The sequence below is a fragment of the Medicago truncatula genome, chromosome 5 (assembly GCF_003473485.1).
Source record: "Medicago truncatula cultivar Jemalong A17 chromosome 5, MtrunA17r5.0-ANR, whole genome shotgun sequence".
NCBI lineage: Eukaryota > Viridiplantae > Streptophyta > Magnoliopsida > Fabales > Fabaceae > Medicago > Medicago truncatula.
In genome coordinates this window covers 7,631,542-7,643,816 of record NC_053046.1, presented here as the reverse complement: position 1 = coordinate 7,643,816, position 12,275 = coordinate 7,631,542, and the positions used below count along the sequence as shown (strand labels likewise).

Genomic DNA, 12,275 nt, shown 5'->3' with positions numbered 1-12,275 from the left:
TACCTTGGGGGTCCAAAACTGCCAAAGAATCAAAACATAGGGGACTGTTTTGTATTTAAATTAGTTAGGGGTCCATAACCGCAACTTTTGGAAAGATAGGGTCCAAAAGTGCAATTAAACCTAAAAAAACAATAACTTTGGTTATTTTTCCATTGCGTGCAGGTTTTTGCTGCACCTGCTGTAACGAATTAACTAAGTAACAACGAGTATGGTTTGGTACGCGCAGTACGGTGTACGAGTACTGTACATGTAATCGGTACCGGTGCGTACCCGGGTATTTCATCATGTTTTGAGTACCCATGCTTCAGAGAAATTGGGTGAGGATGAAGTATCATTTATTTTTTTATAAACACAGGATGAAGTTTCTTATATATATAATCGAATCCACACATTCACATTCAAAACTGGAGATATTACAGATATGGTAATACAGTAGTCTGTTTCTGATTTTCATGGTTTTAGGGATTGAAAAACTAATTAATTCATGTGCACTTGTTCATTCTTTAGCTGCTTTCAGTTAACCAAAAGTCTTATATATGGACATGGAATGTTCAATGATTTACTTCCAGAATAGATTGTACCCAAAAAAAAAAAAAGATTGTACACAATAGATAATTGGATTATTACATATAGTAATAGTAGATTACAGTACTGGGATAATAATACAGATGAATAAATATTCACTCGTCGTCCTAGCCTTTTGGAAATACAGTACTGGGATAATAATACAAAATAAATATATAAAATGTACAATGTGGGTGGGGTAGTGGACATTGAAAATCTAATAGAGCCTAGAGGGAGAAGAAAACGGATAATCAAAGTGGTCCTATTGACATGCCATTATACTTCAATTGATTGGTTCAAATGTGATGCCTTCAAAAGATCTTCAAACCATACTCGGATCGTTTGCCGTAAAAAAAAACACATGTGGTTACACCCAATTCTGAATTTTGGCTGCTAATCGGATTTAAAATTGTTGATTACATAATCAATAGCTTAGTTATAGATGATCGATCAGGAACGTTGATTTAAGATTAGACAGCTCATCTGTATAAAATAAAATCCAAAATCCCTCATAATCAAAAGGCTATATATAGGTAGTAGGTAGCATAGCATGTGGTCTTTTTCTTAGTTATAGAATGGATGACCTAACTAATTGGACTTTTAATTGATGATATGATCATATTAGAGAGTGAGCTTGGACTCTAATTTGTAGGCCTTTAGGAAAATCAACAAAAGGATATGCAAAAGCTTGATCGTTATTATCAGTCAATTCCCAATTGTAGTTGAGAATGAGATGGTGAATGAAAACAGCCATTTCAAGCTTTGCTAATTCTGATCCTGCGCATAATCTTGGTCCTCCTCCAAACGGTAAGAAAATATTACTATTGCCAGATGCACCATCATTGTTCTGCACCATCATCCCAACATTAACATCAATGCCATATTCAAATAATAATAATAATTATTACATATCCAAAGCATAAAACTAGATGTGGTTTTGACTGCATGAAATATGGATCCTTCCCAAACATCATTATAAGAATGTATAGATACAACACCAAATCATGACACATGAAGGCGTGGCTACATATATGACAACTCGAGGCTAAGGATAAATAATAGTAGTATTAAGATTGATGATTTCTGGTGCTGGAATGGACTATGGTACTTTGTCACACTCATAATTGTGTCACTTTTCCCACTTGACTACATATGTACATGTTCGATATTCCGCACTAACCTTATGTATAATAATCAAGTGATACTCCTAATAAATAAATGTGTGTGAGATGTGAGTTTTTATGTTAGGGGAGTCTAAAATATTAGGAGATCAAGTGGTTAGTGCGGAAAATCTATCAATAATCTCACCAACTTAAGTCACTTAAACTCGTCTTAAACTCTAAAAAAATTCTTTACTCGCACTTGACACGTATTGACCAAGTTAGGACCATGATGGAAAAAATAAAAGAGAAAAGGTAGATATGCACGTGCAAGTGAGAGGCCCACTTTCCACATGGGCATTAATTAATGACCTGGAAACTCAGGACCTGCTGCCCACACGTTCACATAAGGACCATGCTTGCTCATCATCATAATAACATCTTTTGGGACCTACATCCATCCGTAGTACTACTGTTCACAACATACCCGTCGCTGATTATGACACTTCATCATCTCTCAATACCAATGCTTGCTAACCACTAAAGAAAGATCCTATCTATCTATATGTGCATGTTTCAAATTAGGGTAAATTTCACAAAATTACACTACTAATTGTAACTTTGCAAACTTACTCCTCAACTATAAGTACGGACACACATACCCGACACTGACATGGACACGTCGACACAGATAAAATTTAAAAAAATTGACATAATTTAATGTAATCACAAGTATCGGTGTCATATCAGACACGATACTTATCGGACATCAGGACACGTCTTCAATCAGAAGTGTCCGTGCAACAGAGCTCCTTAATTATTGTAAAAGAGGTTTTAATTTTTGGGTTGACCTATATTATAAGTCCAAATTATTGGACTAAAATATCTATTGAAATATGGTTTAACTTGTGTAATATTTAATTTTTGTAGTTGAGTTAAGCCTAATAGTAATAACCCTGATTCTAAATTGGAACTTTGGCACATGCATGGAAAGGGATGGATGGACCCATGTACTTGACCCTCTCTTGTGATATATAGTTGACTTCTAACCTAGTCACTAATTACCATCACTAAATGAAAATTAAATATTAATTCATAGACCAATAAAATAATTTCTTCTATATCATTATTTTTAAAGCATATCCTATTTAAATTGCAAAAGATTAATAATTGAAGAAAATTATTATATACTTTAATCATTCCTTGAGTCATAAGCATTGGTTGAGGGAGATGTATTAAATTAATTAACGAAATGAATGTTGACCCAACACTGAATAATTTATACTTAGCTAGGGGACTACCACTAAAGATTTAGAACTTTAGAGCATGTGCATTGGTGATGAATAAAAGTGTTCTATAGCTATAGGACCAAGTCAACATTAACAGTAATCAAATATCAAAAGCATTGTTTTTTCAATTTTGTGTTTATAATTTGTCAAAGCCGTGCAGCTTGTGTACGTTATGTTTGGTCTGATTCTGAATCGCCAAACGTAAAAACTTGTTCTGTTCTTTCAAAGTAGGAAGATAATAACTCAAGAAGCTAAATGACCCTATACGAAGTTACATTTTTGGCAAAAATCTCAACCCTTAAAAGTGAACCAAATTTTGTTCATAGCCATCCCTTCAAAGGAAAGCCCACTTGGGGATCCACCACCACCATAACAAATTTAAGTGCTTGGGGACCTTTATTACTTATTATTTTTATTCTTTTCCCCCTTTTCCTAATAATTACATAATATTTATTAAAATTTCAAGGTTTTCTTTAGAATCAAAATAATTATCTACATTCACATAGTTGACACATCAGTAATTCTTGGATCAAAATCAAACAATTTATATTTCAATGTAAAACTTCTGACTTTAATCGAACGATAATTGATATATTGGTTTGCGTGATTTATATCTAGATGTTATTAAGTAGAAAGGACTAACCTGCCATCTCCATGGATTAAAGTGGTGAGGTTGGTCAAAAAGTAAAGGATCCAAATGCACGGCTGCAATGACCGGAAGGACTTTCCACCCACATGGAATATCATAACCTTTCACAAACACAAAAAGAATTTCCCCTTTACTATAACTATTCTCTATTTCTTTTTTCTCACAAAAGAGATTTTGATCTTACTACTAAAAAAGAATTTATTTATAGTTCTAAATGTACCTTTGTACCGAACATCTTTAAGAGCCTTCCTATGAAGGAACCTCACAACATTACCCAACCTAAGTGTCTCGTTCACAACCTGTGCAAATATGAGCAACTAATAATGTTATGCATATAATACAACACTTTATATGCTTAAATATATAATACTACTTTACGTAAAGATTATAGATTTTTCTTCTTTGTTTAAACCAATAATTATGTTTTGTTGTCATCTAATATAATAATACTTAAGCTTATTTATATTTTATATAAAAAAAGGACAAGATGACCCCTCTAATTTATTTATCATTTATGACTTACACAGTGAGTAAATTCCATTTTTTTGTAGTCTTCCCAAGTCAGTTCTGTTTCCCCTGCTTGTTTTTTTGCTCTGGCGATTTCTTTGTGTTCTTCCTGTTGTTTTTCCACAGTAAAAAACAAAACATAATTATTACTACAGTAAAATTCTCAACATTTTATAAGCTAGAAGCTGAAGTGAGAAAGAACATGTATGTATTCTTTGGAAAACTGAAGCACAAACACTTCTCAAATTACGTGTCCGACACCACCGACACAATACCAAAAAATATAATTAGTGGTGTTTGCGTGTCTGTGTTGTGTCCGGTGTCTATGTTTGTATTCATACTTCATAGATAAATAATAATAGCATCACTAAAATTGCTTACCCTTAATTGTAGTATAGCTTGAGGACAACCAGGAAGAAAGTAAATAGCAAGAGCTATGGAAACAGATGAAGTTTCATGACCAGCAAAGAGCAAGCTGAGAATCAAGTCAAGAATTTGCTCTGTTGAAAGATTTGAATGTTTTAAAACCCAGTTCAAAAGATCATTTTCCTCCGAATTTTCATTTCCCTCTTGCATTCTTTTCATCCTTTCTTCCATTTTTCCCTCTATGAACTTCAGTATTGTGCATCTAGACTGTCAAATACAAACAAACATATGTCAGAATCATAATAAGTTATGCCGTGTATTTTCTGACATATCTACCATGATACCAAATATATACCCAAACTCTTTTGCTAAAATCACGGTAACTCGCCGTGTATTTTTGTCAAACTAACTGTGAAATTAAACATGCACTAAATGTAACAACAAAGTGGGGTTATCTAGATTAAAAAAAAAAAACATCATTATAATCAATACCTTTAATGCTCTCCAGTATGCAGTTCCAGGAAAATTCAATGGTGCTGATACAACACCTTTCATAAAAGTAACATACTCTTTCTTTAAGTTCTCTGTCTCTATTTTCCCAGGTTGAAGACTCATAATGTGTTCTGCCATCAAATTAAATGTGAACTGCAATTTAAACCAAACAAACTTTAGTTTATCTTTATCTATTAAATATATAAAAAAAAAACATTAAAACATAAAATAATTGTTACCTTTTTAGCTTCATCTTGAGCTGCAAATGTGGTTTTTTCCTTCCAAGAACTTAAAACAAGACGGGTATGTTTCTCAACCTCTTTCAATAGATGTGTTCTAAGCCTAGCATGACACAAAAAATTGAGTGATATATTACGCATGTCTCTATGCATGTCACCAACCAAAACCAACATAGACCATTTCCCAAGTATTCCACCAATGCTACTAGGATAACTGCACTCAAATAATTTCCCTTCATTTTGTAATATGAACCTATTCAATCCTGCATCTGCTGAAACTATTGTTGGTCCACCAAACAAGTTTGATTTGTAAATTTTACCATACCTGCATATAATTTTCTAGTTAGATTAAAAGGGTCATTTTTGTTTCTCTAAAAAATTATTTATTTATTTTTTTATAAATTTTTTACCTTGCTATGTGTTGTTCCATAAATTTTCCTATAGTTGTAGCAGAATAAGGCTTCAAGTAACCAATAGTTTCTCCAATGAAAGGCCAACCCATTCTTCCTGGTGGAAGATTAAGGTTGGGTTTGGCTTGTTTTGTTTTGATGAGAAAGAAAATGAAGATGAGAAGAGAAAGAATTGAAGAAAGAAAATAGAAAGTTATATCTGAGTCAGACATGGTGCTTAACCTTAAAAATTGTCTGGTCTTAATTTATGTTTGTACTTTGTTGTTCAAAGCAAAACAAAAAAAATGGTAATTGTTATGTGTAGTTGCATATAAGAAATCAATGATGCATGTGATTTCAATGAATGTGTGAAGCCAATAGGGTGTGCTTTTATAAGCTTCTGTTCTGTCTTTAAAGTGAAAAAAACCGGAAAGTAGCAGCGAAATTGGCTTTACACTATGGAAAAACAGTGCACTTTGCTAATTATATTTAGTTTATACTTCAAAATAAATTAACTAACTTTTAATTTTTTATTTTGATTTTATTCAACTCAAAAGATTAACAACTTCCCACGAATACTTTAGAAGACCGCGTGTTCAATATTTCAAGAAACAATTTTTGGTTAGATTTATGGAAAATGGTAACATGTGTGTCTTTAAGACACATATTCATGTATTAAGCTAGTCTATATCTCAAAACTTTTTTTGTTGTTTTTTTAATAAGAGTGATGATACATGTATCACCCCATGTGGCAATACACCTTTTACACCAACACAAAATTCTGACATGTGACAACTTAGATCCCACATAAATAGAAGATAAAGTGTGGTTGTGAGATGAACTTACCAAAATATCCCTAATACATGGGGTGTATAATGGAGTGTATGAATAAAGGGTGTTCATGTAACATTTTCCTTTTAATAAATACTTGTTATTTTTTGAAACTTTATCCTATGGTCTTAAAGTACATGTTAGCATAACTATTGATTTATTTATACTCGATCAAACTTTTCTTTTTGCTTTCGCACCAGTTTCCGATCCACCAATAATGGACGACTAATCTGACTCATGCGTAGAGGCATGCATACTGGTCAAACGTTGTTCCCCTAGGATACTCGATCAAACTTTAGATTACTAGGTCCATTCCCTTAAAAACCGTCGAATTCACAAAAAAAAAATCTATGTGGTGTACACTTTTTCTGTTTCCCCTGTTCTGATCTTCATAGAGCAGTTCAACTATATTCAACGCATGCAAAGATTAATGTGAGACACTTTGTCACTTTATTTATGTATATTTCTTTCTTTCTTCGTTTAATTGGTGTTTTTTCTTTTCTTCTTTCTGAAATGACCAAGTGAATGGATATAATTAGACAATTAGAAAGTGATATATATGGAATAAGTTTACATGTTTGTGGAATGAAGGCAGAAAATATCGCCGCCCTTTTGGAGATAAGACTAGCTGAAATTATCCACACAAGGATCCAAATGGCTATATTCAAATCTTCAATTTTATCTTATTGATTGAAAGAGATGGAATTAAGATTTAACTTATTAAAAATATTGTACATATTATTTTTGTATCGTTTGTTTTCTACAGATTAATCCTTTTGAGAATCTAACGTGTATTTAGAAGTTGCTGTTTTAGATAGTGCTTTTATTGAGTTGAGTTTTTCTTTTTTGTTACCGTGAAAATATCATTAATCTTTTGAAGAAAAAAAATGAAACGAGCCATTTTAAAAAATCTATCTACGACTACTATTATGAAATCTTTAAATACCTAAGTTGGAGGTAGTCTAAGGAGAAAATTCATATAACATCTTCTCAAGCTAACTTGGTAATCATAAGTGGCATGTATAACCATGTTGTCAACTTGAGTTGCTCCTTTGCAACCAAAGATACTAGTGGTTTGGATTCCTTTTTTCTTCATTAAATTTATTGGGTGCCAGAATGCTAACTTATTTTAAACTTCATCCTTCATAAAAGTGTAAGTATTGACATGAAAAATGCAAGTAATAGATTACAAGAAAATTAGCTAGAGACGAAGAATATTCTAGTTCATATGATTAGAAAAATCTAAACGTATTATAGTCGTTTTAATTCTTGTTGAAGAGTCTCGTATTAGATAAAAGATGGTCTAAAAATGTGTTAATAAGTAGGTGCAATCTTCAACTTGTAAACTGATCTTGCGAGGTTATGTTAGTTTAAACCATGATTTTATAGATGGTATGAGAGTCTCCGTTAAGATCCATTGAGTCATCTGTTATCAGGTTTCTGTTGTCAGGTCATCCACTATTTATGCTCGTGAACCAAGTTCAATTGTGCTGGTTGTAAGAGATTGTGTTAAAGAGTCTCACATCGAATAAAAAAAAATTTAAAAATGTGTTTATAAGTGGAACCAAACTCACCTCATACCTCTATTGTAAAGTTGTGTTAGGTTCAACCACTATTGAGTGATATTTCTTGAAAGTCAATGATATTTTTCATTACTTGAATTGTGTCATTCTTTGTTACTTTATATACTTCTAACAACAAATTTTTGTCAAAAAAAATATTTATCTCTATCAAACATTTATCTATTTATTCAATCTATGCCACTATTAATTAGTAAAATTTAGTTTTTTTTCCTTCTAACGATTGTAGAATTTAGTTTATCATCTAATCTATTCCACTATTTATAGAAATAAAAATTATTTTTTTGTTTACAAGGCTGAGCTGAAGAGTAAAAAAGGACAGAAAAAGCCGAGATTATATTTTTAGAGAAAATGAATATTTAGTTATATTTATTTTTAGAGAAAATAAATATTTAGTTATACACACATTTTTTTTATAAGCCATTATCTTTACACTAAGGTTGTGTTTGGTAAAATTAAACTATAAACTAGCTGGTAGCTGATAAGCTAGCTGATAGCTGAAAAGTCATTCATAAGTTCAACGAAAGAGAGTAGCTGTGTTTGGTAATACAAAAAAGCTACCTTATAGCTTGTTGGATTAGCTTATAAGCTCGTTAGATGAAAACATGGCGTGTTTGGTAACAAGCTTTTTTCACAAGCTTATAGCATTTTTTGAAAAGATATTTCAAGTAGCTTTTTATCTTATAGCTGGTAGCTTTTTATATTTGCTTCCAACTTTATCCTATTAATTTAAATTAATTATTTTTTAATTAAACAACTACCCATGTTATTCTTTATAACCGCCCCATTTTTTTTCTTAAAAAAAATGCCACGTTGTTTTATTTTAAGGAGAACTTTATATTCATATGTATTTTTTTTAAGGAAATGTTTTATATTTTGCTATAACTAACCTGTCGTACACCGCACAAAAAATAACTAGCCTATTTTTTTTTTAAAGGAAAAAATAACTAGTCTATTGTACGCTGTAAAATTTTATATAATCTAGCTCACATTTTGTTTTCACCTTTCTCTTATTTTTGGGATTCATAAAGCAGAGATCAAAATTGTCGGTGAATTTTTTTTAGGATTAAAGGTCGAAGAATTTTTTTATGGAGACTAAGACCAAAAGTTTGAATATTTATAAGGACCAAAAACATATTTAACTATAATTAAAAATATTAAAAAATAAATACGTTATAAAAAAATATGTGTGTCTATATGCATATTAAAAAAAAAACATGTCATTTTATACTTATCAACCACTCCAACAGCTAATTTTATCAAACACATTATTTTTAATAAGCAAGTTTTTCAGTTATAAACTATCAGCTATCAGTCATCAGTTATCAGCTAGCTTTTCAGCTATCAGCTAGCTTATAGCTTATTTTTACCAAACAGAGCAAAGAATGAGAAATTTCAATGGAGGGGGGAGGAAAAGGGAGAGAATGGGAGGACAAATATTTTAATTAAATATATATTTGATTTAAAACGGGGAGATAATAAATCTTAGTTAAATATATGTTTGATTCTTATGGAGAAGAGAGAGATTTTAAAACTATTTTGTACTTTCACCCTTAAAATCCTATGATACTAGTGAAAACAACACATAAGACATCAAAAATGTTATGCAAGACAGGTGCAAGTATGATACGATACAAATACTCGGATATGCGAAAGTTTTAAAATTTAAGATATGATACAGTTAAGATATGTTTTGAAAAATTATAGTATTATATGCATGTAAAATACTTGAGAAAAAAATACTCCTTCCGTTCCGGATTAATTGAGCCAAAATTCATTTAACACATATTAAGAAAAATGTATAAATTAAGGAAAGAGAAAAATAGTTTTAAGTGCACTTGTTAAGTATTGGTGCATTCTCCACTATCATAAATGTAAAGTGAAATATATTGAATTGGAAATGATAAAAGTAATATTAATTATAGTTATAAAGGAAAAAAAGTAATTAATATTGTATTAAAAAGTGAAATGGTTTAGTTATTTTGGAACATTTTTTTTTTGCAAATGGCTCATTTATTATTATGGGACGGAGAGAGTAAGCATTAATTACTCTTAATTAATAAATAATTATAACAGCAACAATTTACGAAAAATAATACGTGCGATCAAAATGAAGAATGTAAAGTTTTCATATACTCCCTCCAGTCACTGTTATAAGTAAAAGTCAACTTTTTAGATTCATTTAATAAATGATGTATTTGGTTAATAATATAGACTAAATACTGCATTTAATGAATGAACTTAAAAAGTTGATTTTTGCTTATAATAGTGACCGGAGAAAGTATATTTTATATTATATTTTCATTCTTATGCTGGCCCTAGTTTTTTCTTTCTAGGTTTTTTCCTCTCTAGTTCTTCTACGAAGTGTGTGGTTTTGGGTCAATTTTTTATCTGAAATCACCCATCTTCATCTTCGTCATCCTTTTCTCTCTGTTTCAATCTAAATAAGTGTTTTTCATATAGATCTAGGTTTTTCTTCATGATTTTGTCATCTGAGTGTGGTGGTGTGTTGTTCGTCGTCTTGTGCAATGTTGTTTGATTTCTCGTCTTGTTGCGGTGTTCATTTGATTCATATTGAAAGATCGATTATTCAATTTAAGATTGGGGTGTCAACATTGCAGATCCGAAGGCATGAGTATTTTTGGCCAAGTTAATTTTATCATATATTTTTGTAGGCATTATGTCGTTCTATGCTATTAAATTGAATGTTGTGAGTTTGTTCGCAAATTCATCTTTTACGTTTTTAGCGGTGTTGAATGATGAACTCTATCGAATGAATAAATGAATATCGTTTTGTTTTTGTCAAAAAAAAAATATTTTCATTCTTATGATATGATATCAACAAAAGTATCATTGAACGAACTCAATACCAATTTTGTCTAATGTTAATTGATTGAATATCCTCTTTCGTTGCCTTCATCTACAAAATAAAAAAAATAATAATAAAAAAATTTAAGCGATTAATCAAGAAACAATTATAATGATTTCTATCTTAAATTGAATCATATAAATCTCTACTAAATTTTCAGAGCACTATTTCGCATTCTTACCCTTAATCTTTTATAGAATATCTATATGTGAAGTATCTTACTATAAGTATATGTGTGTATTTCCAGAGTATCATAAAAGTATCCGATAAAATATATTTTTAAATTAAAATTATAAATTTTGATACTTCATAATACGTACCTGCAAGTTTCAACAGAGTATCAGTTTCTGATACAGTTAGAACTCCTTGTTTGGAGTATTTGGACTTCATAGAGAGCAAATACGTAAAAAACAAAAGAGGGGGAAAAAATGAATCGTAGTACAAAACAGAAAAATAATTCGGATATGATGTAGTCTATGCCATAGGCTCTTATCGATTGGGTAGACCTATTTTCATCCGTATACATAGGAAACTTTGAGAGGGAGGAGACATCTTTAGAAAAATAAAATAAAATATCAATTACACTTTTTTTCTTCTGATATTTTTCCAGCTATTCTATACTAATTTTTTGGACAACCTTCTTCTTTCCTTTTTTTTCCAGCAACTACAGTTCATGTATTTAAAAAAATAGAATGTTAATGAGTATCCTTTGAACATTGGTTAAAGTATTAAAATAAGCAACTTCGCAATAAAAAATTGTTTAATTATTGCTAAAACAAAAGTAAATTTTTTTATTTTCAAGATAAAGTTTCTATTAATGAATTCCTTAATTAACGCCCTTAAGACACCGGTTAACAACCGAGTTTAGAAAATTATTGTGAATTAGGAGGTCAGGGGTGGAAGAAGAAAATGGGTGGTGTATGTGATACAATCCATTTTTATTTTCAATGATGAAAATAAACATGTAATGAGAATAAAAGGCCCATAAGCATAATAAACCAGCCACTCGTGCGGGTGGCCAGCATGGCCAATCATTGCTACCACGAGGCTATCATAAAGAATGAACGTGGCGGGACCGCACGTGTGAATGATGTGACGTTTACGAATAAGAATATAATGTTATTTAATTTTGCCAACTAACCATTGATTAATGTGTAGGCCTTAGTTTCATTTACAGCAACCACGATTTGATTTGAAGAATTTGGATTTTGCTTAGAAACATCACAAAAGCCAAACAAACCATCTCCAATTTCATGTAAGAAAGGATATTTATAAAATTATTTTTAGGTTTAATTGTAGTTTTGACCCCCTATGTTTTAAAAAGTTGCAATTTTGGCCCCTTAACTAAATAAACTATAACACTGCTCCCTAAGTATTGACTTTTTTGCAGTTTTGGCCCA

The 12,275-nt window shown here is 30.9% G+C and overlaps 1 protein-coding gene across 1 annotated transcript; it reads right to left on the bottom strand.

The window, feature by feature from the left end:
- Positions 1-598: 598 nt before the first annotated feature.
- LOC11408048 (cytochrome P450 90B1) lies at positions 599-6,012 on the bottom strand. The gene is made up of 8 exons (XM_003611934.3): positions 5,617-6,012; positions 5,207-5,531; positions 4,968-5,120; positions 4,491-4,742; positions 4,126-4,218; positions 3,823-3,901; positions 3,597-3,703; positions 599-1,411 (listed from the first exon to the last, which is right to left on the bottom strand). The coding sequence occupies exons 1-8, from the start codon at positions 5,826-5,828 to the stop codon at positions 1,181-1,183; spliced, it is 1,452 nt and encodes a 483-aa protein (XP_003611982.2). The 5' UTR covers positions 5,829-6,012; the 3' UTR covers positions 599-1,180.
- Positions 6,013-12,275: the final 6,263 nt, after the last annotated feature.

Coding starts and splice junctions, on each gene's coding strand:
- LOC11408048 (XM_003611934.3), bottom strand. CDS start 5,828: ATGTCTGACTCAGATATAACTTTCTATTTTCTTTCTTCAATTCTTTCT. Junction 5,532..5,616: donor ATGGAACAACACATAGCAAG/GTAAAAAATTTA, acceptor AATTATATGCAG/GTATGGTAAAATTTACAAAT. Junction 5,121..5,206: donor CTCAAGATGAAGCTAAAAAG/GTAACAATTATT, acceptor TTTAAATTGCAG/TTCACATTTAATTTGATGGC.